General features: G+C 40.5%; 1 protein-coding gene across 1 annotated transcript in view; it reads right to left on the reverse strand.

Annotated features, from left to right (window-relative positions):
• The window catches only part of astn2 (astrotactin 2), a gene marked incomplete at both ends in the record, with an annotated part of 222,466 nt that overhangs the window by 162,526 nt on the left and 32,929 nt on the right, over positions 1–27,011 (reverse strand). Inside the window, one exon of the mRNA XM_079179557.1 lies at positions 19,882–20,069. Coding sequence (XP_079035683.1) covers positions 19,882–20,069 — 188 coding nt within the window. The remainder of the gene's footprint in view (positions 1–19,881; positions 20,070–27,011) is intronic.

The following is a 27,011-nucleotide window of genomic DNA, read 5'->3' on the forward strand; positions in this document are numbered from 1 at the left end:
CTACTAAAAAACTATATATACCACATGTCAGTTTTGGTTTTTTTTTCCATCTCTGTTAATTTGACTCTGTCGCATCAATGCCCTTAAGATGCTCTCAACTTCCCTTTCCTGTATCATCTCACAATGTTTTCCTCCGCACTTCCCACCGTTCTCGCTTCTTTTGTTCTCTCTCTCTCTCCTTCTCGATTACAGCGCGTCTGTCTGTCTCCATTCCCCTTCATGTTTGATCACATCTTTCTTCCACTCTTCAGTACAACAACCATATAAATTCACACTGGCAGATGTAGCCATGAGGGAAAATGGGTTTTCTGTTCATCTTCAGACTCTACAAATCCCTGCTGCTTTAGTCCCAAGTGACTTCACGGGAAGGACATTGGCTGGAAAACCCCATAATTCAACTCTTTTCTGTGTTATAGGTTTACTTCAGTCCGTGATTATTTTCCTTACCGCGCATACTTTGTTCCCCGATAATGCTCCCATTTCCCATCTTTGCTTGTTATTTTTTCCTTTTGTTCTCCTATCTGTGCCCTTCTCCCACTAGCCTCCTCTTGTAAATTTCATTTTCTTGCCGTGCCTGCTTTTTACATTTCACTCCCTATCCACCCATTCTCCCTTTTTCCTCTCCACTCTGGATCATGTTGTCTCTTTTCTCCCCTGCCAGGCTCACTTGCAATTGTTTCATCCCTTCTCACTCTTCTTTTTTTTTATCCTCAGTCTTTTACAGATTAAATGTAGAATATGGCACCTGCACTGAACTATTCAACACTTTCCCTTACATTTAATTTTAACAGGCTGCAAATTCCTCCGATTAAGCTATTACCTTGGTTCAGCCATGACAGTCATCTTCAAATGAAGGACAGAGAAGGACAAAGGCAGGTTTGTGCTTTTTTTATTGGTGCCTATAAGACCTACCAGTGAAATTCTAAATGATATGGGCTGAGTGCACAACCCTAAGAATGACAAAACACATTTGACTAAAATATCCACCACTGTGTGAAGGCAAAGAACAGGATTTGTTCAGATGCTTGGCTTAGACAACAACGTAATTAACATGGCTACAAATGTTGATATGTTTAAATGAGAGGAGAATTAACAAACCACAATCTTTGGAAAGTCGTTGGTAGTTAAGATTCAAACATACACCTCAAATTAAGATAATGTTCCGCTAGCTGCCCACTAACTATGATGGACCGGGTTATCTAGTCCCCCAAAAACACACTTGATTGGATGAATGTGTGCTTTAATGGTCAAGATGAGTCACCAAGAATAGATTTGTGTTTTTTCCAGGAAGAGAAAAGAAGAGGATATTGCTGTAAGAATACTAATACAATGTTACATATTCAGCACATCACAAGAGATAAAAGAACAATTAACACAGACACAGGATCAGAACCTGGAAAATGTACTTTTTAATTTCCCTGTCTGACAATAAATGTTTATCAAAGTTATCGTAAGCTCAACTCGCCAACATGCATGGCAAGTGATCGATTGCCTAACTATCCCTATAGGCACAGTAAAGCAAACCACTGAGTTACAGCACAGTGTTTAGTTCTCAGGTAATAGCCCTTGAACATGGCGACACCACAGATACCAGCTCAGTCAGTCTCACGATTTTAAGTAGTTGAGTCAAGAGGTTAAGAAACCCACAGCCAAACCTCATTGGACCGGATCATTGAGCTGAAGTGTGTGTGCATCAATGATATTCACTGATTTGTTGCAGACAGTCCCTCATGTGTGAAAGAAGTAGAAACATGCAAGGTTGGGGTTTCTAATGCTGCGTTCACACCAAACGCAGAATTTGCGCCGCGTTTGGTGTGAAACGCAGCAAGACTTTAGAGGAAGCCATGCATACCTGAGAAAATCCCAGGTGTCAGTCAAAGACTCTTAGTGGATACAGGGTGTTTACTTACTCCGAACTTTCAAGTGTAGTTTCCTGATCAGTATTGAATTAAGGGATAGTTTGGATTAGAAATGGGGTCGTATGAGGTACTTATCCACAGCCAGTGTATTACCTACAGAAGATGACGGTCGGAGTATCAACACGTGAGCACGGCTGCAGCAAAACATATTTTAGCCATCTAAAATATATATATATATATATATATATATATATATATATATATATATATATATATATATATATATACACACAGCTGTTGAAGAGTACGCTATATATAGGATACTTTCACAGCTTTATCTTTCCGTCAGACAGCTCATTCCGACGAGGAACTGAGGGTGAAACTTATCTATGCTCTCTTCAAACCCACCAGGCTGCATTAACAAAAACGGTATAGATCAATGTCACATTCAGTTCAGTCTTGGAAATATAGAATACACTGATGTTATTTTTCTTTTTTTTTTAAGGTGGGCCTTTCTTTACGGTTGCTAAAATACATTTGATGCTGCCCCCATCCACAGCAGTGCATTGCTTTGCTGCCTTGCTGTAACATCTGTCTGCTTCTCCAAACTGGGGGGTGTACTGTAGATAATACACTGACTATGGACAAGTACGTCATACAACCTCACTTAAAATAATTCAAGCTATTCCTTTAAAAGCGGAGAACAATATGATATTCACCTTTAACATTTTGTCAAGCAAAGCTGGGTTGTCTTGCATGTAATATGGTCAATATTTACTTTTGCAACATCTGGCAAAAGATGGAGCAACATCTTGAGTGTGTTTAGTTGTTTGGCTCCGGCATTCTTTCTGCATCATTTCTGCTGTTGTGTCTAATCTCTGCAATGTGCCTCTAATTCGGATGGCATTGCTTCTGTTGAGGACAGAAATAGCACCGTCACCGTGGATCTCTCAGATGTGTCACCTCTCTTTGGCACATTCATAGAAAATAGCATATGTCTAGGCAGATGCTTTGCCACATTTTACATTCAAAACAGAAGTGAGCGCGGCATTAAGTCAAAGGAAGCGACATTAATTGTAAATATCATCATTCTGTGTTAAAAAAAAAAAGATGTGATAACTGCTTAATCATGTATCTGGTTATTCACCAAGAAGATGAAACAGTGTGAAATCAGTTAGTTACCCATATAGGAAGGAACTATATGCACATAAACTATATAATTGTGATGAAACATAACATCACGGTTATCACTAAAAAGCATCTAAAATAAATAAATATAAAAAAATGTACCTAAATATAATGCAATGGTGTTTCACAATCTTGTTGTAACATGGTGCTACTTTTCTATTGTTTCTTTCGTGTGGAACGTGGTTATAAAGATGTAAACACACAAATTGTATTTAGTTGATTGATTAAAGCATCTATTTAATCAAACCCTCAAACCACGTCAAACTCTTCAACAGCCAGGAAGTTTGATGATCAATTATATCGACTTTTATATGTACTTTGGCACAACTGGCTCTCTTATGATCCTATTAAGCGTCTTTGTGCATCGACGACAACAAGACTCAGAGCAAACACATCCAACACATGCTCTTTGGTTAAGCCACCATCTGTGCACAGTGGAGGCAGCGGCTCTCTAAACCCCTAGTATCCATCTCCTTCCTGTTCCAGGGGGAGATTGGACTATAGCAATCTTCAGGGTATTGTTCAAAGCAAATCCTACTGTGAAATAGTCACATTCTGAATTCAGAAAGTCAAACGGACACAAAAATAGCAGATGACGTGGATGTGTTACCGCAAAAAGCCACATATGACATGCCGAGAACAATTTGGATACTCGCGCAAGCTAGCACAGCGAAATACACACACACACAGTCACATGCACGGGCTGCCCACATACGCAAACAAACGCACCCTTAACGCCCTGTTTCTGTGTTCATGCCACCGCGTGTCAGGCAGCAACAACATCCTCTACCGCTCTCTGCAACTTTTTTTTTCTTTTTCGTCAACATCTTATATTTGTCAGCCACCCACTCTTTGTTACACTGCCCCCCCCCCCCCCCCCCCCCCCCCTCTTCTCAGCGTTGTGTCGGTTTCTCCCATCTCTCTCTCTCCCAGCAGGAAGTTAAAGTGGCATGTGCCCTAGCATCTGCTCTCGATTCTCTATGTCCAACTAGAAGTCGCAGCGGGAATGACAGGACTTGGCTCTCTGGTTGATGCTTCTTCTCGGCTAATTCACCTTGGAGAAACCATGCCTGTCCATTACCTGGGCACACAGAGAAATAACTAGTCTCAGAGACACAATACGGACTGTTATTAGCAGCGAAACTGATATTTGTTTTATCACCAACTCTCATTTACTCTGTGAGTCTTATCTACAACAATATCTACAAACCTCCTCTTCAATACTGCTACTCTATGTGCTCTTGGTAATTACAGTGTTTGTTCGGTTGTTGACAAATGTAATATAAAGAAAGGTGACATATAATGTATGTTAAATCTCGATTGATATGCAAGTTTTTTGATGTTTTTTAATCTATTCTGAAATGACTGGAAATATTTTCAAAAAAAGCACAGCCCTGGCTCTGCAAATCACTAGAGAAATTACACTGACGAAAAGCCCGTACCTAATCATAAAATCTGATTACACTGTGATTGAAAACTGAATGAAAATCTCCCACAGCTTAACTGGAAAGCACTAGGTCGACCTTTCCATTTTGTTCCCCTCGCTATGGGAACTAATACATGTTTCCATCATCCACTCCCCATCCCCTTTTCCATCGCCTTGAGTCCCATCCCTTCATTACTCCACCTCTCTATCCTCCCCTTTTACATGCCACGATGCTCTATCCCACACAGGGAAAAGATTTGAGGGCAGATAATGCTGTCATGAGCCCTGGCCGCGTGAATTATAACAGAGAATTAGGGCTGATTTGCTGGTGTGGTGCAGCTGCCCACCCAATACCTCCCTCCCAGGATTGTTCCCGCTTTAGCCCATGTACTACACCCACCACGGTCCTCCCCCAGCCAGACTAACAATAAGTCTGTCTAGAAGGATGAAGTCTGCATCTGTAGATTACAGAGATAAATGACACCTCAGTTCTGTTAGGGGAGTTCGTCATGCAATGCCTTTTTTATACATTTTTTTAAAAGGAACTGATTTAAAAGCCTGTCTTTACAGGCCTCTATACAGTGTATTAAATTGTACAATATCAGTGTGAGTGCAAACTTCAGAAGCTTCAATATGGATCTGCATGTTGCTTGCTATTGTCTGTATGTCATAACATGTCATCAACACATTTTGATTTGCTAGCTGGTTGCCAGTGTTACATGGACTATGGTTGTAACTGCATTGAATTATTTTAGTCAGGAATATAACAGAAACATTTCCTGACCAAAAATGGTTTGTATTTGTTATAAAAAGTCTGTGAAAGAACAGAAACAGTACATTTTGAAAGCAAGAAAAGTGTTTTTTTTCCCCCCAAAGTGGAAGAAAAAGGGACCACAGCATTATCTCTTATTAACCATGGGAAGGAAGCCTGATAGACAACATTAGTATTTACTCAAATCTACGGGAGTCATTCAGTTAAACATTTCCCATTATGCCACCCAATGGGCATCTCAAAGTATAATCGGACATACATTTGTTTTGGCCGTCCCTGTGAACGAAAACTTATCTTTGGTTTCAGTTCCACCAGTTTGTTTGTTAAAAGGTAAATTAGGCTTTTCAGAAAATTCTATATCTATATATATATATATATATATATATATATATATCTGGTGGACGTTAGTATTTTTGGCACATTCATACATGCAAAATCTGTCTATGTCTTTTATTTGATGTAATTACACTTTATGAATAGTATGGAAAACATTGAAATAATAAAATGAGATAACCGTGTGTGTGTGTGTGTGTGTGTGTGTGTGTGTGTGTGTGTGTGTGTGTGTGTGTGTGTGTGTGTGTGTGTGTGGAAAATCACAAGGAAAACCACATCCATGTTGAAAAAATGGGTCTGCATTAGATAATGGCTAGCATTTGTGTGTTTGTTCCCCCTATTGTAATAGAGCCTGGGTATATTTCTCAGTATAATTACATCCCATGATGCTCACTGTTTGCATGGTAACCGAATATAATTGCTGATGACCATGCACCACTGCTTGCTCATTACTGTGGCAAATTAGTACTGCTGGAAAAAAAGGAGACTGCAATGCCCCCCCACAGCCTAACAGCACCCCACCCACCAACACTACATTATGGCTCTTCCATTTGCTTTCATAAGAGATAAATGATCACCGAGGCAGTGTAAGCCAACTGTAAGCACACTTGCCCGCCTCGGTGACATTTCAGAGAAAGACATGTGATTAGAAAGGTAATGCCAATATTTGCAGTGGTGTCACAAGGGGCCAATACAGCCTTGCTACAGCTGTTGATAACAAGGCAAAAAGAGGGCATGGACAATGAGGCCCTTGGGGTGACTTTGATTGAGAAAAAAGGGAAGGGCTGAGGACTGAAAGGGGCACGGAAATGGATTTTTGCTTTTGTGAAGATACAGGCGTCAGAGTGTGGACAATGGTGCATACTTATAAAGAGCAGCATGGTGGAAAATAACGGTGGACACACATACGCACTCATTTTGTTTTCCTATTTAGCTTGTAGGGGCATATTTAAAAATAGCTTACAAGGAATACTCAGACTGTTCTTTTAGCTGAAAATGAATGACTTTGCTTTCTGTTAGAGAATAGAATTAGAGAGTGTTAGTGTGCGCTTGTGCGAACCACTATCAGAGGCAGCTGGGGCCTCAGTCCTTGTTATATTCCCTGTCGTTTAGCTTGAAGTGAGGCCTTTATTTGTATCTGCAGCTGTCGGCCAAGTGTTACCACAACAGCTTGTGAGAGTAGACCTGTCAGCGAGCGCCAGCAGCTGAAGGGGAGCATAGTCTTTGTCCATTCGTGCCAGATGCAATCAAAAACTGTCCCCTCCTGCTCTCCCGCTAAACCCCCCTATCCTTGGTCATTCGCATGCTCCTCACTCCGCTAGCAGCTCCACCCCACATATTTCATGTTATTCAGTAGAGTGTTCCGACACTTGCTTTCACCTAGGCCCGGGGTTAAAACACAGACGTCTGAAGGTAACATTTCAGTTTATCTGGAGGGAGGGGGGGGGGGGGGTCAAAATAAATGCTAATAACTCTTCCGAGCCCAATTCAAACAGCACAGATGTTTCCAATTGGTACTTGAGTCATCGATAGCTGCTAGAAAAACACATGCTATCGTTAGTCCTGAGGGGAGGGATCTTAAGCAGCACATTAATGGGAAATGTCCCCAATACTTTAGTCATCGTGCTTCAAGGGGCCATTAAAAGAACAGTCAGAATTGGGATGAATCAATAGTGAGACAAAGAAGCAGATGAAGAGATGCGGGGGACAGAAAGCCATTGGTCTGCCAGCTTACGGCAGTTGGTATGGCAGAGCTTAGTGGTGCTATCTTTAGGGTTCATAGAGGTTAATGAGATATGCAGTGAAGATGGTCTAATTCCCAGCAGTAAATATCTGTGAAGTGATCAACATACAAAGAAGTATCTCAACTGAACATACTGATTTGCTAGCAATCGAAACTTCATGTCTGAGTGAATAACACTTGCATAGTCACAACTCCGTATTGCACAAAGAGAGAGCCATGGAATGGCTCTGTGAAAAGCCCGGACAAATAGGATGAAAAATAAGAAATATGGGAATACATTTTTTTTTAAAAAGATATGATGCTGAATATATTGATGCAGAGTGCAAGATAGTCGGTACTTGTTCCCACTCTACCACGATACAAAGTGAACAGACATACTGTATTTATGTGCTTTATTTATGATTAACAGTCCTGAATGGTTTGAATTGACTGTCACAATATAGAAACGCGTTCATTGTATTGCTCTTTAAATGTTGATATATGCAGTAAGGTCAAATTCAGGTCTGGCTCAGGCTTATTGTAATTGTTTTCAAATGTGAGATGGTGTTTTCTCTTAGTTACATGAATGGAGTTTGCCGTTTGCAGATGTTTTTAAAGTTCCCAGGGGTTGCATAGATATTTCTACAGAGACCGTATTACTAAATGTTCCGTTTAATGGTCTTCAAATCTACAGTTTTACAGAGAAAATGGTTTCATTTGAATTTTCCCTGAACAATACAATAATTGAGCAGGCTTTAATTGCAATCCACCCACCCACACTCAGAGTGTTACAAATAAAAATAATAATAATAATGTTAGTCATTACATGTACAGTACGCCGTGTTTGAAGTGGATATGTTAAATTCATAGGCTACATAGTTCAATTATTTAATAAAACTATATCCTTTCCACAGTTATGCAACCAATTATGCTCTACCCACGCATGCATGCATGCATACAGACAAGCAGTCAAAAGTGCATGCATGAACACAGATACTCAATAATCTCCCTCCTGGACCACACTTTTCTTTTGTTCCCCGAACTCCTGGTCTCCATCGGTAACTGTTACCCAGGCAACAGAACCGACAGAGAGACGGTGGATGAATGGACAGAAGAAGAAGAAAAAAAAAGGGAAAAACAAAACAAAAATGGGAGGATGCAGCCTCTTCTACTTGAGTTTTGTCTCTATTAATAGCATTCTCCCTTTTTCACTTGCACAGCCACTGGAAGTCTGAAGAGAACTAATTTGCTTTGGTCATGACTCTTGGCCAGCCGAACAAGTGCTCTATTACAATGGTTTGTCTTTTGAAGCATGCACGTGCCGTGTATGTGAAAAAGGGACGGCCCTATTTTGTATGTGGTGCACATCAGTATGTCTGTACACATTCATGTCTGTGAAAGAGAACTGTTTAAAGGTGCTAAATTGGAAATTCACAGCATATCTATTGCCTCCACACAGCTCTCAAAATGGTGACGGCTAAGCCCTTACCTATAATAATAGCAGTTTAGGATCTTGACTTCTGAACACACACTGTATACAAGAAGTGGAGGTAGTCATCCTGACGTCACCCCTTGGTTTGTGGACTGCCGTTTTGAAGCCTCAAGTTTGTCGATTTTGTCCGTCGCCATCTTGGCTTTTTGCAACCAGTGAACGGAAGTTACCATATTAAAGCGGAGGAGTGACGTAGAGACACCGTATATGACTCTTGTAGCAGCAGCGACTTGTCAATCGAAGTAAGCCCGCCCTAAAGCATACTCGACTTTATGGTCTATTTTACTCAAAATGGGACCACAATTTACTAAATGAACATCACCCTGCATTATAGAAAATAGCGATATAGACCATAAACTCATGTCTACTGAGGTAATAATTCTAGTAAAAAGTAGGGTCATTTTCTTATAGACTTCTATACAATCTGACCAGATGAGTCGCCCCCTGATGGCCAGTAGAGAGAATGCAACTTTTAACACTACACTTCTACACTTCTACATTGGCGTCACTCGTCAAAACCGGAGGTTGCCGCCTGGGTTCAACCCGTCCCACCTATAGGCAAGAAATGTAACAGCCGCAGCGATTTTAAACTGCTTATGCTACTGCCGTGGTATAAAGTAGCTGCTACAAATCAAAACAGTTACTGGAACATCCATAGCCTGCATGGGGTGTTACAAGTACAGCAGCTCTCTTGGGCAATGAGAAGCGACTTCGACATACATGCGTACATCTACGTGCCATGCCTACATCATTTCCTTTCCCTTAGATGGTGCATGTTGGCAGCTGGTCAGACAATGTCCGAACAGCTCCCCGTGCGGAGGAGAATATACAGCCTCCCAAAGTATCCCCAAATAACCACTTTTAAGAACGTAAACTATTTTGACAAAGAAGTATGTGTAAGTGAACAAATTCTATGGAGTCCAAATGAATTACTGTTGTATGACATGTTTCGTTAAAAAGGCAAAGACGATGGATCAGGAAGCAATCCTTTCTGTGCTACACTCATGTCACAACCAAAGCCTGGACCCAAGCCACCATGACAGTGGTACAGTCCTTGAAGCAGCAACACAGCACCTGACCATGTGTTTAGTACCCTGCAAAAATCTGGGAACAGAACGGCTATGAATGAGAACATGCGGGAACTATGCCAGGAAGCTTCCGTGAAGAGCTGCTTGTACCATTCTCTCCCCTCTAAGTGAGAGCCAGAGCCAGGGCAGAAGACATAAAGAACCCCTTGACCTACTGCATTCACATATGGCAGCACTCGCTGTAGAAAATTATAGTGAATATAGAGGTCGGTAACAAGGCTCCTGTCTTCCTTGTGGCCTAATTAAAGGAAATTACACTTCTTATACTTGCCTCAAGTGTACTGAAGAGTTAAAATCCATGCTCTGAGCGAGGGGAAAATACAGGCAGAGACAACTGTAACAAACATGCACAGGTACATGTGATTCATATATGATGGTAACTCCTAAACCTTTCTAAAAGCTGCATACTACAGATCATCAATTAAAAGAGTCCCCTTCGCTTTTACTTAAAAAAAAAAAATTAAACAAAAATAAAACAATTAACAACAATTATATAATTAGAATTTCCAAAGGAATTTAAAGGATGAACACTGGCTCTTCAAGTACCTGACGACTGAGCTGTACAGCAGACATGAAGATGTGAGGGCACAATTATGAAACACCGTTATACTTGCTTCCTAATTACGTCCACAGTATCATCCCCCAACAGTACGCTATGACACTAATGGCTCTGGTTAAGAACAATTAGTAATGCAGTGAAGCAGGGCATTCATTGATTTAATGGACAAGTGGAACAGAGGTAGACTAAATTGTTTGTGTGATGCGAAAGTAGTCAACATACCCTTTCATCTTTCAGGCAAGAGTATCAGTAGGAGAGGCTAAATACAGTACAGTACCATACAGCAGTATGCAGATGTCTTCTCAGACATTAACATTGTTTCTGCCACCATGTACTTCCACATATTGTTAACGGGGGGTACTGAAGGCAGTGTCAAATTAACCAGGCTGAGCTATACAGGACCCAAAGAAGAAACCTGGAAATAGTAAATACGTCATATGTGTTCTCTTGACAGTTTTTATGTGTTGTAGCTGTAAGGGAAGTTGTAATGTTACCCCAATGCTAGCGTTTTCAGGGACATGCAAGGTAAAAGAGTTTCAGGTGTGAGGACAAATTGTCTTTCAAACAAACCCCAATGACTTCCAGCCCGAACCAGAAGGAACTACACCCGGAACAGGGACATCAAAGCCCACTCCTGCAACTAGGCACATTTAGAGTCCCAGTGGATGAGCGGGTCACCCCAATGTGACTGCATGTTGTAAAAAGGGAGAACGCTAACTGCTGTTTTCTATGTGAGCATGTGAGCAGGTTAGTAATTTTCCAGTAAGCCACCAGACAAGGATTCCTCTTCTAAATGTATAGTGGTACTAGAAAAGATAAATGGCCACATTAGTGACGCCTGGAGGAGTATAACTGGGAGGAATATCCTCTCTGTTGGTGCGTTGTTATCGAACATATGTGATGGTTGTGGATTGTCTATAATGGACACCATGCGATGGGGTCAGAGCAGTGGCATCGGCAGAAATTACAGAAAAAAATAAAACTAGTCTAAAACATGGACCTGGACCTGGAGAGCATTGGCACTATATTACAGACTAAGCGTGAAGGCAGTCACCATCTAAACTGTTCATCTCTACAAAGTCTCCTGTCATGATGCAATGCATTATGTGTTCTCCAATATAGCATGTATGCAGTTTAGGGTTTAGGCTTATATTGAACACATCTGCTAGCTCAGGTACATGGGGAAATAAATTCAGGTTGTTCAAAAAAATGGTGATCGGTGATGACCAGAGACATGTATTCATTCTGTTTGATGTATCCTCAATTGTTGTGGAACCCTTTACAAAGGTTGTCTTTCTTTCTATCAGTTGCAGCAGAGAAGGTTTGTGTGGAATGAGTTCATATACAGTGGGTTGACTTTCAGAAGACCTCAGTTGTCAGAAAAGGGTATAAGAACACTGGGGAACCCCCTCAAAACTAATAAATGAGCCCTCTGGACGGAAGGCAAGAGATTCATCAGTGGATTGAGCTCAGGGCCGCTCCCCTTGGCAGCATCCACTGGGGTAGGAGCAGAGCTTGAGGGAAAAGCTGAAGGCCCTGGATATTGTTTAGTCGTTGCAGATTAACAGCCTCTTCAATGTGGTGTGAACTTGGGAACAGTGCGGCGCATTTTCTCTTGGCAGGCCACAGCTGCAAAAATAGCCAAAGACGGCAATGTCTTCAAGGCTACGATGCCATGTTGGTTAAAAGCCCAATAACTTAAATGAACACATTATTTGCAAGTCTTTCACTGACTGGGCAGAGTAGGACTTGGGCATTGTCTGAAGTGATGGGGCGAGGCACAAAGCCACATTGTTTCATTAGCTAAGTAAAGTAAAGTGGAAGTGAAGTGTGTTAGTCCACCGTTTGTTTTTGTCTTCCAGTCCCTGTTCAAGGACAGAAGTCCCTTATTTTCATGAAAGCTGACATTGACATTGTAAGACACCAAGTCTGAGAGACACCACTGTCATATGAGACATGTGGAAACAGAAAGCTGAATTATTGTTTTACTGATGGCAATACATGCACCAGGGTCTGAAACAGAACGCGGTTTTATTTTCATGTGACAACACATCAAATGATACAAAGTGTCATAGGACATGCTGCTGCAGCGCTGCGGCCATGTGTTTTAGACTTGAGGCACATCATCACTTTAAGTCTGGGTCAGTTGGTAAACCACATGTTTCTTGCAGCAGGACGATTAGACTCAGCACTGACATGGCCTTAGCGATACCACAAATACTACAATAAGCATTACTCAAATAACCAGCATGGGAAAGAAAATAGAATACAATTTGCAATCCTCCAATCCTGGCGCCACGAATCACTTCTTACAGTGTGCTTTCAACATTAAAAGCCTGAACTAAAAAAGGATTCATCAATATTTACGGACTTGAATTTGCTTGTACTCTGTGTGATCAAATTGAGAACTGTCTCAGACCATGTGTACGCACAATAATGTCAAGTATAGGGACTATTTTCTTTCAACCACAGTTCCTACACAAAACTGCTCACAACGAGGTCTGTGGATTATCTTGAGTAACCAGGTCAGGGTTTCTGGAAAGAGACATTGCTGTTCAAATCACAAGCCAAGTTCCATTTAGTCCCATTGTATTGGAGAGAAGGCAGACATCTCTATGGCCGATATCTCCAATCTAGACTGATGAATAAAAAGGAAGGCGACGTAAGGAAAGAGGAGAAATATGTATTTGTGTTAAGCCAGAGACTTGGCACACCACTTTAGCCTTTTTATATAATGCGCAGGTAGAATTGACGTGATACATACTGATCTGTAAGGACATAAAAGCAGCTTTATGAATAAAGCAGAAGAACAAGCAAATAACTTGACCTAAATAACATATTTTTATATTATTCTTAACTCTAGAAGCTTCATGTCAATCTCCTAACCTGCAAGCTACTAGAAATTTTAATTAGCACTGATCTTGTGTTCATGGTACATTAACAGACGTGTAAAATCATAAAAACCAAAAGGTGGAAAAATAATTAAAGCTGGGAGGAATTTAAAAGGTAACTGGCTTGGACTTTAATGTAATCATTTCAAATGCTCTCACCCGCAGAAGCATTATGGGTGCCTGTTCCGGGGCGTGGTGACAATGAATTCATTTATGTAGCCTCTGATTCCACAGGAGCCACAGTTGACTCAAATGCTCAATGACCCAGCACACCGATGGTCATATATCACCAGTGACTGCCTAATTATAAAGGAAGTCATTTCAACCGTGTAGGGTGCACCATGATCTTCATGCATATCTATCAGGACAGAGATAAGGATAGTAGACCTCCCTTTACATTGTGAGAGTGCAGAAATATTAAAATGACCACAGTTATATGCTCAATTTTAAGAAATGATTGTGAAAAATAAAATGTTTTCTATTCATTTAGTTTTGGCTTACTGGCGTATTTAACATAATGTCCAGATAGTCAATGAAACATGCCTACTTTCCACTTTGTGTTGTATATGGACAACCAGATCCAAGGGAATAGATGATTATGGTCTGTAACTTGGCATATGAAAGGCTCTGAACTGCCAGCCTTTATTGCATCTCATTTTGGTAAAATACTACCCGTCCTCCCAGTGAACTCAAACCTGTCCACTCCTTTGAAAAATCATCCACAGTGCGACACAAAATATGACCGACTGCCTTTTCTCCTCTGAACTCCATATTCAAATTCCCACTGCATTCTATTATTCCCAGTATTGATGAAAAAGAAATGTAATTATATCTCACCTATAATTTTTTTTTTTTTTACAACAAAACTTCTTATGTATTGCATCATGCATTGTGCACCATGGATTTTTTTTTCCTGGCGTAGAGGCTGAATTGAGCGGATAGAATTGCTTTTTCTCTGTGATCTGTCATAGCTGTGGGGTGGGGGCTTTGTTTAAGAGCTGCTTCAGCACATCTCAGGGGTCTGATCAAACCTACTGGTGTGACTCTTTTCTGGAGGCAAACTGTCTGGTGTTAGATGTTAATAATTCCATCAATCACATTATTTACTTTTTTTTCTACAAGGCTGTGGAAGTTCTTTTTGAAATGGTTTAAATTATATCAATCATCTTTGCCCTGATAGTGTGAACATACAGTATATTACTCTATGTGTGTGTGTGTAGGTTCCATGTGTCCTTCCTCAAATGTCCCCATTTTTGCAAATGTAGGATGACAAAAAACTAGCAGCACAACTACCAGATTTGTCAAACCACCGAGTCTGTGGCTGCAGTAAGACGGCGACAGTGATCTCCAACGAAGCACTTCATTTCTAGCGAATTCTACCCGTCCAATGCTTTTCAATCACAGTCCGGCTCCAGCTGGAAAATCCCTCAAAAAGATACAAATCAAAAAGAGCCAAGCAAAGACTAAAGTGCAGTTTGACAAAAAGCCAGCTGCACAAATAAAATCCTTGCAAAAGTTGCTCAAGTGCGTGTGATCATTTTGATGACACAGTGCAAATCAAATGATGTCAGATAAAAGGCCACCAAGCATGGCCGGGGAGCAGAACATATTGTAATGCCAAAATACAGCAGAAAAGATGAATTGGAGTGCAAAAAGTGTAACTTTTCAACTAACCTCACAATCAAACAATTAAACTGCCTATGTGAACTAAAACGACAACCCACCACTTATTGGATTCTTTTATTTTTTTTTATTTTGAATGCAGTATATTAAGGGAGGTAAATGAATTACAGAGATAAGAGTAAACGTGTCAGGCAAGTGTCTTGAAAAAAAGATCATCAAAATATAAAGCTTTGAGATGTTTCGTGATCTCGAGTGAACAATGGTTTGCAGCGTATACAGTCTAATCACAGGCATTTACATTATATTGAAATAGATTGTCACTGTACTATAGCTCAACAGAAAGCTCAGCACATTGCACTCCAGCTGTGATGCTTTGGATTATTGTGATCCATATTGAGCAGAAATTGTTACATATTACACATCAGCATCTTCAGAACGTAAACAAAAAAAGACACCAAAGTGTACAATCATTTCCAGTTGAACAGTTTCAAAGTGTTAAGTATCACTATGAGGTTGCAGCCATAAATACATTCAATAGCTATATATTTACAACAGTAGAGAAGATCGTCATACTAACAATGAATTATTTTGGTCACTGAAAGCGATTTGAAAAATAATAAAAACAATGACCAGTGTTTGAGTAAGAGTTTGAGGAAGGAAAACAAACCCTTATTTAGTAGGCCGTGCATTAAGCTTATGAAAAGTACAAGGACAATGAAGGGCCACAAGGTGTTTCAGTGAAAGAAATATCTCATTTGGGTTGTAAACATGGTGTCGTAAGCGCCAGAGTCTGCAAGCATCTCCAAGGCCGATATGTTCTTTACAAATATCAACATAACCGTTCTACGAATGACTTATGTTGAAGCTTTAACAGGAACCCTTTGAATAAAAACACGGACAAAGTTAAACACTAAAGGAACTTTACTAAGGCTGCTAAGGAATAGCCTTTACACGCTGTAGAGCACAAAAAAACCCGCTGCCAACAAAAAGACAATACTCTCAAAACAAGTGGTTGTGAGTTTGAGTCCCTCGTTGTAAAACAAATCTATCTGACGGATATGTCAGTCAATTGTCATTTTAGCCCGTGTTGAAACGGATACCTGCCTCTGTCTGCTGCTGTCATACGGTGGCGAGAGTTGGGTGACTGAGTGAGAAACTGACAGCTCAATGCCAGAAGAATAGAGTGCTCACACCTCAGTCTGGCCCAGAACTGACAGCATCAGATATTGTGATGTTCACTCAAAGAGCCAGGAGACGCCTCGGGGCCATGAGGCCAAACCACCAGACCTTCTGTCCTGTTGCGACTGCCTCGATGTGCTTCGCCCTCCTCTTTCCCTGAATATTATAATATTCGTCTTTGCCAACCCACAAAAAAAAAGGTGAAGACAACTCCCTAAAAACGTTTTCGTAAAGAGAGTGCAGCTACATTTTTATGTAAAACCAATATTTGTATTTTAACAATAGATTCCTCGTTTGTATGTTGGTTGCGCGGTCGCTGGTAGCGACAAACTCACAGGTAATTATCATCCGACTCTGTGGTTCCCCTCAGCACTACGAAGCGCAACAAATGTGATATGTCAAGGTTGTATTTAAAGTTAGTTTCCGCTGCCACCGAGTGACCAAAAACATCCGCTAAAGCGGGTTTAAAGACATTTGTATCTGCATGAACCCCATGATACCCCATGTTCAAGATACGAGAAAGATTAGCGTTTCATGAAAACAAAAGCTTCAAATGTGATACACAGATGAGCACATCTTGATGCCCACACAAGAAAATAAGTGGTTTGGTATTTGGTGCGCAGTTAAAAGTTGCTTGTGGAATTTTCTTTTTACTAATGGCGGAGCTATAGAGCAAGGTTGTGCTGAGCTAGTTGCCATGTCGTTACTTGTATGGACACAAAGAAACTGGGGTGTTCTTTCATCAAGGATGTGGGCTGAGGATGAGAAGGATAGGAGCATAAAGGAAACAAGTTCAGCTGTGTCCAATTATAAAGATGTATGACAGAAGGTTGAGCAGAAGACAGTGAGATGCAACCAAGACGGGGAGAAAGAGGTGAGTTATGATGATTCATTATAAAAAAAATACTTGGAATAATATCGGAATTAATGAATCTAATAGCAAACGCAACAAATATTCTCGAACAGTTTGTTCTGCTCCGCTTCTCAGGAGGTTTGGGCCGATCCCAGAATCCACTCGGCTACACCCTGGACTGGTGCCCACTGGACAGCGGCTAGCACACACAGACAAATGACCAGACTCACACGCACATATGGTCAATTTAGAAACGCCAGTCCATCCGAGACTGCCTACAAAAGAAGCAGTTCCTGGAAATAGAGAGATATTTATATGGTTGCTTTGGTGCACCCATTTGCTTCCAAATGTATTAGCATACATGGAAATGTATTAAATAAAATAAAATACAATGCATTCTTCTGTCTACAGGATTTAAGTAAAAATGAATGCATAAAAGATGAGGATGGAAACCTGATTTCTTCTGCGGGGCTGATAATGGTCCGGACACTACATTCAAATTAGCTTTTCATGAGCAGGATAATATATTAAAGGGTTCACATCTGAGTACAGGATCGTGTTAAAGGTCTTATCGTTTAAGTGCTCAAGCAGTTATTAAAATCTCTGAGAAAATTTGAGTTTTATTTAATTGTACTTGTATTTTAGACCAGTTGTAGCTTTAAATGGCCTTAATACTGAAGGACTAGTGCATGAGTGACTGTTTCAAAGTTCAGCCAAATTTAAAAGCTAAGATATTTGCAAATCAAAATGATGATCAAAATAAAAAGGTAAACAAAAAGGTAGAAAAAAACATATATATATTTTCAAAGGAAGGCTTTGTACTGTTAGTAGGAACACCACAGCATTTATAATAAGCCAATTCATTGTGTTGATACACTCACACAGAAACTGCCTTATGTCTTTCAGATTAGGTTGTGCGGATCACACTAAAAAGACAAACTTAATGTTGTAGTTTATTCCCCACCTAATAAAATCTTTTTAACTTCCAATGAATTTAAGGTGGGAGTAACTGACGTTGTCATTAGCTATTAGGGTGATGCTCCGTGGCGATGCTGCGTGCAACCTGGAAAATATGGCCCGTTTAATAGGCCATGTAGTTATGTGGGTGGGAGATTTTGGGTAATAGTTAAAAATAATGGTATTAAAAAAAGTATTATAGAAAAATAGTAAAAGTTTATTCTTTTTTTCTTCCCTCATTTGGGACGGACACACCACTGGCCTTCTCCTATACCGCTCACGCCTGGGGCCGGCTCTGGATGGGGCCGTGAGGGTAGAGAGTGATATACAGAAAGTGGCAGGATGTGAAAAGAGAGTCAACAAAAGAATAAGTACAAAAAAAAAAAACGGACTCCAGGTTGATGTTTTGTGAGAAAGGGAAGAGGTGACGTGACAAGGTCAGAGACTGGGCGGAGGAGGAGGAGGACAGGGCTGTAAAAACACAGCCAGAGGTATTTACCAACCTAACAAGAAGATATAAAGCACTTTACAAGTATCGACATCCATGAATATAAAAATATATTTTTAGAATGCAAGCAGAGAGAGAGGATGGTCAGTTAAAACACACAAGGTGGAGGAGAGTGCAGCGGTGAGTCTTATCAATAATGTCCAGAGGGGAGAGAGTGCTGCAGAGCAAAACATGTATGAGGCGGGTTATCAGCTACAATGTTGTGTGTGTGTGTGTGTGTGTGTGTGTGTGTGTGTGTGTGTGTGTGTGTGTGTGTGTGTGTGTGTGTGTGTGTGTGTATGTTAGTAGGGAACTTCAGCAGTAGATTTGGAGTAATAGTAAATCCCTTTATGCCACAATCATAAAGCTGCAGTATGGCGATGAAAAATCTACTGACACACATACAAGAGTACAGCAATGCATATTATGACAACACTTCTAACCGTCGTTCTACTCCACCTGCTAACAGTCGGTAAGGCAATACTTAAACACTCCGATGCGCCCCCGAACTCTGACAGCATCCCATCAGCAAGAACTAATAAACCGAGAGGTGCAGCGCTGCTTCCGTGCGAGGCCCTAGCTCCGTTTTTTAAGAGACATTTGCGTTTGACTTTTGAAGATATTAACCTACACACACACACCAGACTGCTTGTCAATAAACCCGCGCTTATCTAAAATGCATTCTAACCTCAAGGTATATCAACAGACTTGACGACGACACAAGATTAAATGGAGCGTCAACATATGCAACACTCACAGACAGGTCGCCAGCTTGCAAAAGTGACCCTCTTTAAAAAGATCCTCTATACATATCTGGAGGTGGAGTGACACTTAAACATCGGAGTAAAAAACCTGCTCACACCAGCATTTTAAAACAGGCTTTTTTTGTTTTTTAATTACTCTTTATTGAATCGAATAATGTATAATCCTCGAAACAAAATGCCATGGGGGAGTAAATGCCACTTTAAAACTAAAATAGAAAAGCAGCTTGAGGGGCTATTGTATAAAGTGCTGGCAATGTTTTTGACCGGCTTGCATGTTAGTTGTTAGCTCGCCAACTACATTCGCCTGTGTGTCTTCCCTGCGTCGCCAAAAAGACATTTGCTGTGCCACTTTCTCGCGTGAACCTGAAAAAAAAAAATGTATACGACAACCAAATGGGAAGATCTTTCCTTATACAAATAATGTCCACACTATAAAAGTTGCGACAAAACATGACACTCCTCCTTTAGGGTCAAACTGCAAGTTATGCCACACCCACAAAAGGATCTTCAGAAAGAAGACCATCCGATAGCACATGACACTGTGGATGAACAAATAGAGGGCGGCCACACTTACCCCGCAAAAGATCGTCAACAGTGGTGTGTTTCCGAATGCAATTTTCATCCAATGTGATTCTATGTATATCCACGCCCCACATCTCACACGAGGCTTAGTCGTTTGTAACTTACCATAACTGAGATGTGCAGCAGATGCATGTGTTCGTGCAGGCCATGAGCAGGCTCCCGGGCTGTGGGTTGCGTCGTCTGGACTAGAACCTCAGACTCGGTCACGGACACGTGGAAGTACAGTGTACCATTTTCCAACCACTGCTGCTTCCAGTGTACTTGGGAAATATCTTCTCCTGTACCCGACATCTCTGCAGAGAGAGGAAAAAGGGACAACATATAATCCATTTAATGCGTTTGTTAAAGTCTGTTCTCCTAACATTATTGTGTAAATACAAATAAAGAAAGAAAGAAACCAAAGTTCAAATGTGACTGTTTGGTTGTGCATTAGTATTCCAGTGCAGTCGTAGCACACTTCAACTCTGTGCTGCACCTATAGAAGCCTTGAACTCTTGAAAAGCTGGACAGAGTTCTTAAGCAGTCATAATTTTGTGCGTTTGTGCAGCTGGCTCCGGAAGAATTACTGTCAAGCCATTGCATTGCTTAGCTGCTCTGATGAAATCTTTATGATGGGAACTTTTTCACCCATGGTATCAGTCAGAATCACACATGTTTAAGCCATCCCAAACAATACAGCACTTCTATTATAGACAACATGAGATAAGAGAGGCTTATTCCTGCACATTTGTTTACACTGTTTTGTTTTTTTCTTTGTCAGGGAGGAAACGCGGACATAAAAAAAAAACTCCACAAATGGGAAGACAATTGATTTATCAAGCTCGATTAAATTCAAATCCAAAGCTGTTGTAGAAATGCTGTCTCACCTTTCAATGCTGCATAATGCTTATCTGCATAAATCATCCTACATTTTGTGCCAACATAAAACCATCAGCTCCAGGCCAGTGCTGGCATTAAGTATCACACATCAAAGGGAAACTGGAAGCGTTTAAAAGCAAAAGGGGAGAGAAAAATGTGCTAAAATAATAATTAAAAAAAATAAATAAAAAAAACAGGCCCAATTGCAATTTGTGGAGCAATGAAAGAGGGATATAAAAAAAAAAAAGAGAGGGGGATCACCAGTTTATCTCGATATGGATCATGGCACAAGAATCTAATGCTATCAAGGGGGAGTGGTTGTTCAGTAGAGGAGTACTGAGAAGCCTCAGGGAGCCTCAGATTGCGAGGCCTGATACAGTATTTGTCATGCGGCTGGGTGACAAGGGCAAAGACATCTGCTGACATCTCCTATCAGCGGCAGGTAGCAAATGACAAATGGCTTTCGGTGCAGCTGGTTATTAACCCGCTGACTCTGGGTCAGAGGACACGGATGGCCGGGGAGGGTTATGTGCGCTATGCTTAGGTGCAGGGGGGGGGGGGGGAGCATGCAGAACACACATCCCCTCAGAAAATGACAGCTTTCCTAACGTATGTAGACGTGCACAACGTATATAGGCATCGTATTGTAACGCTCAATTAACTAGCCGGCAACATAGTTCAAAATCCCTGTTATTTCTGTGGTCGAAAAAAATATTAGAAAAATGAACAGCTAATCTAAAAACTAGAGAGCTAAAACTCAAATTTGATTTAGCGTAGTATAAAACCTGGAAGTGCATTGACATTGAGTTGGAACAGATGTTATAGATGACACAGAGCACCCAGGGGAATGTTCTGAGTATATGGGTACATTTTTTTTGCGTGTCAGAACTGATGACACAACAATGGAATGCAGCTCATTTAACTAACCAGGCTCCCATTCATTGTCTATGGAGCGTATACAAGATGACATCAAGTTTAAAGACGTACTTGGCTTTGAAGGAGAGTGGCTCTAATGACAAATACCGTTTGTAATTCCCTGTGCCATATTGGAATTTTAAATCTAGGTGGTGAAGGCTGAAACTATTAATATTTCAATAAATCAAAACAAATATTTGGCCTATAAAAGTCAGAAAATAGTGAAAATGACGAGCACCATGTCCAGTCCATGGAGGCAATACATCATCACACAAGAGGCAGGAACTAGTACTACTTTTTTTTATACATTATTATAATGATTAATCAATACTAAAGATGGTTGTCAAATACTTTTTTATTAGAACAATGTACACATTATTTTATCATATATTCTAATACAGTACTCTGAAAGTACACTTTCATCCCCCTCTTGTACTGTAAGAGGTGTTCTATACTTTTGCTGACGGCAGCTTATGGTAAAATTCTTAAATCCCATAACTGCTGGCTATTCAACTCTTTACGTTTAATCTGTGGGCTGAAGACAGACTCCTTGACCTTTCACCTTGACGGGAGATGAAGCTTTACTGCTTGGCCGACAGCGAGGTGCCTCCCGCCATCTGTTCCCGCTTTAAACAGCGCTTATCAAGCTTCTGTCAAATTTACCTTGGAACTTTGCTTACATGCCCTACGTGCATTCCAGATAGCTATAAATAACTGTGATTGTGCACACCACTGACACTTAGTGTGATCCAAATTGATTGTGATTTTTATAAGAACGACGGAAAAGCAAGTCTTGCAGTAATGCAGGATGGATGGACAGTAATAGAGCTTCTAGGGCTGCTACCTACCTTGCTACGATTGTTATGTAGATGAGGACGCTCAGTAAGCATGCTATTTAAAGACAAAAGGATTGTGTGTGTGTGTGTGTGTGTGATTGTGTGTGTGTGTGTATGTGCCTGTTCTTGTCTTTTGTGCTATGAGGCTTGTCATTGGGCACCTGGCCAGACGTTACTGGGATATAGGTGTACGGCCTCAAGGTCTGCTAGTAATTCATTAAGAGGAACATTATTGATGTCTATGTGCACGACTGTGTGTGTGTGCGTGTGTGTGTGTGTCTGTCTCTGGTATGCTCCTAGCAAGGGTGTTAGCAATACGGTGTATCTGAAGGACAACCCAAAGGAACCGCATAGTGATGGTGAACATTTCATAGATCCAGGGAAAACAATGTGTCCTTTATGCATCACAGAGAAATGGTGAAAAAAAAGACATTATTGCGGTCACAAAAAAGAAAAGTCGGAGACTAGCTTTGCATAATAATCCATTTATCTAAACCTACAATGGACCATACTGGCGGTTTTGCATTGTTTAGGCTATGAATATTAAGAATGTATTCTTTATTTTTCAAAGCATAGACTACATGCAGTGTACCAGTATGGAGGGTCTAAATGTATTTCAGTCAACAAAAATCCATGACAACGTTCCTTCAGAAAGATATCATCAGTGAACCTAGTGTATGCTTACCTTGAAGTTAATTGTGAAGTAATGGCTAAACTATTTGAATTGAATAAATGAAAAAAGAACTTCTAACTGACACATTTCGACTGGTGAAAACATGGCAGCGATGAGCCTTTAGCAAACATGGATGTCAGGAAAAGGATCATGGGAATTTTGCCATTTATTGCATTAAAAAGGGTTACAGAGGGAGACACAGCTCAAAATATCCAGATATTTGAGAGTCCAATTGCACCAGGACCAAAACCCCACCGTGGTAGATTTAAGTCATTTCAAGTTCATTTTCAGCCTGTATACATTTATAGTCATACCAAAAGGAAGTGAATTGTAGAACATGTCTGCATGACATGAACAAGCAGTATGTAGAGTATACATGATATAATTCATTGGCATGGCCCTTGCAAGTAAAGCTGTAAATGCATTAGATAAAAACTGGACAACCGACTGTACTCACATCCTCACAAATTCATGCTGAATACTGTGCAGACTTTAAATATTTCTCCTATTTTTCTTCTTTGGCTTATTTTGATTTGGAGCGAGTGAATTGATGGTTTATTCAAAGCAGTTTCACAAGTACAATGACTCTTTTGTATTTCCTTTGTAATAAGGTCATTTTGAGACAAGCCTCTTTTTGTAAAAGTTCATAGCTTGCTATGCTGTTATCCTGTGCCGCTCTTTGAACAGTGACGCAGCTAAAAAAAGTGTTTTAACAGGAAGAAAACAAGGATTTGACCCGAGGGCTTCTCAAATGATGAATCGGAGCAACAATGTTTAGGCAGTAGCCCTTCATTTTCCATTAGTTACCGGATGACTGATAAAAAACTGAGGCAAAAAAAGCCGTGACAACAGATGTGAAAACCTTGGTTTTAGTCCCTTTTCACTTGGCATAGAGTTTGCATAACTGTCGGCACAGAGATATTGAAAGCTTGGCCCAAATCCTTGATAAAGCCTCCTTACTCTTTGCTAAGTCCTCTCAGCAGGTACTTACGATACAAGTGAAATCTATTGAATGCTCAATGTCAGCAGAACTCTTAATACAAGAGCCGGTGATCATATAAGAGCTCACATCTTACTGCGTTTTTCCTTATCCCTTTTCTTTAAGCTGTCTCTCTTCTAAGATCCTTCATCCTGTGTGTGCAAGGTTTGGCTCAAACTGCCGAGTTTGATTTTGAGTTCACACCGTAGTTTTCACATTCTTTAAATGTTGCCTCGGGAAACAGTGATTTCCACTTAGTTATTTGATGAGATGAGGTTGCCCGCTAGCGCTGAGTAAGAACATGAAGGCCACCCCACAGCAGAGACAACCCTAACCCAGAATATTGGCATCCTAAATATATGCTGCTCGTAAAAAAAAAAAGATGGACTACTGCAAAATCACTAAAGACACAGTTCCTCGTAAGCATCTGTATGTGTTCAGGATTTAATCCTGCAGTTCAAAGAAATAAAATCAACATTAAATCGTTAAATGATGAAATTGAACGAGCAGCAGGGGAACATCAGAGGAGTATGCCATACATCTCTTAGTGACTTGCTGTATTTTCCAAATCCAGTGTACCACCTCTATCAAAACTGAATTGCACTGTTAGCAGCTGCAAATTGCACACTGAAACTAAACACAGGGCACCCCAATTAGCAAAGCATTGATCATAGAGCCCCACACACTGCTGCACTGTTCACTAAACCAACAATATACATTGACATGTGTCGAAAAGCGGTGAGCTTTCCCACTTTAAACCAACAAACCAGATAAAAAGGGGAATTAATTGTGCTTGCAGTGAATATATTTAATATATTTAGGTGAAATCTATTTATTTTAGCCTATATTTAATTGATTATGCAAAGCTGATTTGCTCTTTAAAAAGTAAAAATCCACCCTTAAATTCCACCTCAGTGTTCTTTATTCTGAAAAACACAGAAAAGACCAGTAATGATGTCATTCAGAAACAAATTGTGGAGCTGCTCCACTGATCATGAACAATGGAAACGTACCCGTACTGACTTCATTGTGATATGGGATATATTTTCTGAATCACAACTGGAACGGATTTGAATAGAATGTTTCAAAAATGTCCACCAGCCCACAGAGTCTAAATCTACTTCAGTGTCAATGGACCATCACAAAAGCGTGTTACCTGAATACGTCTGCAGCTCTATCCACAACGCTCTTATGTCTTGATCGGGAGATTGACGTTTTTATGGGGATACCCACATTACTGTCTGAAATGTATTGAAAAAATGCATTCAACATCATCACTACCAATAACAGCACAATCAGGCTGTGTGTTGGTAGTGACAATCACTGTCAAGGTTGCGCTGCCGCCAACCTTTTGACAGACAGCAGTCATGGGTTAAAAGCAGTACAAATTCCCTCCTTCGACTATAAGAGTCTTCTGCCCACCCACACGTGTTCCCCAAAGGTTGGCTCTCATCAGTTTAAAGGTGATCATAGCCATGTGAAGTCAGTGATTGTGCAAGTCTGACAGCTCCGTGACAGTCTGTCAGCTCGGCAACAAACCCGTGTCATCAACGTTTACTGTGATGAAAGCTGGCACCCTAAAGGAACTTTGCAGCCTGTCATTACATACGTGGCATAACAGCCACAATCTCATTGCTCAGGCTGCATATAGTATGGATGGCAGATGAATATTTAATGGTTCTTGAGGGAATAAGAATGGAATCATTGGTTTCAAATGTCTTAGCCCAAAATTAACGCAATGGCCAGAAAAGGAGGGCTGAAAGTATATGAAAGGGAGAGACGAGCGGCCGGAGATAGAAAGGGGAAGGAGATTTATCAGTCATGATACAAAAAAAGTGTTCAAGAAGATCCGCATACCTCCTCGACAGTCAAATTCTGCCTTAAAACATCTCTGTCACCTTTTCACTTTTTGACTCCACACCGCCGTCAGACGTCAACGGGAACTGTTCATCAGCGGCAAAACAAACAGATTTAAAAAATGCACACTTGATTAGCTACTAAATGGTCTTGATGTCATATCCTTCCATTCCCAGAATGCTAATTGTGCCATTACCATTTCTAAATGCTATGTAATATTTAGGAAAATACAGGATGAGCTACAAAAAGGTACGCAGGGCTCCCTTTTCCAATCTAACACCCATGCAACTAAAGGCCACCCTGATGTCTCATTACAAACACTAATGAAATAGCTGGCATTCACATAAAGACCAATGAAAATGAACCCAATTAAAAATGCATCAAGACTATTTTTTCCATCTCCGGGAAATGTAGGAGTGTTATCTACACAGAGCCGACAAACATTGGGATACTGCACATGGGTGTGTTTTTGTGTTGGAGTGATCTGTCTAGCTTCCGTATCACATAAATTGGTCCATGCTGTTTTCCAACCATCAATGAGCCAATCCTAGGTACATATTAAAGAAGAGAGGAGCTAACATTAAAGGCAATTTTAGTGGTATTCTTAGATGTGCATTAAAAAGTCAAATTAGATTGTTTTTACATGCACAAATAAGCGCTGAGAACCCACATGCTAACACCTGATCCCCATGAAGCTGAAGAAAACATGCCAAGGAAAAGGAGGAGCAAAAGAATTAAAACATAAAACACCTAAAAATGTACCACATAGAAAAAAAACTATTTGTAGCCTATAAAAGGCTGTTGCGTGTTTGGTTGCATTGCCAACACACAGTAACATCAGTTTATCCACTGTGATATAGACCACCAACCTCAAGCAAGTTTAAACTTCTTAAATTGTCTCAATAGCATAACAATCTGAAGGCACAGTCAAAAATCGAATACACTGTGGTACGCTGTGGAAAAGCTCCGGTCCTTTCTGTGGCAACATTAAAGTTCTAATGATAATCCGACAACTACAGTAGTGGGATTTCAATTGAATACTCAGTTTGTGAAATCAACAAAAACAAGCAAAGAAAAGAAAGAAGCTGTCAGTATTTTTCTACTCCATCCAGATGTC

The sequence above is a fragment of the Pholis gunnellus genome (assembly GCF_910591455.1).
Source record: "Pholis gunnellus genome assembly, chromosome: 18".
Lineage (NCBI taxonomy): Eukaryota > Metazoa > Chordata > Actinopteri > Perciformes > Pholidae > Pholis > Pholis gunnellus.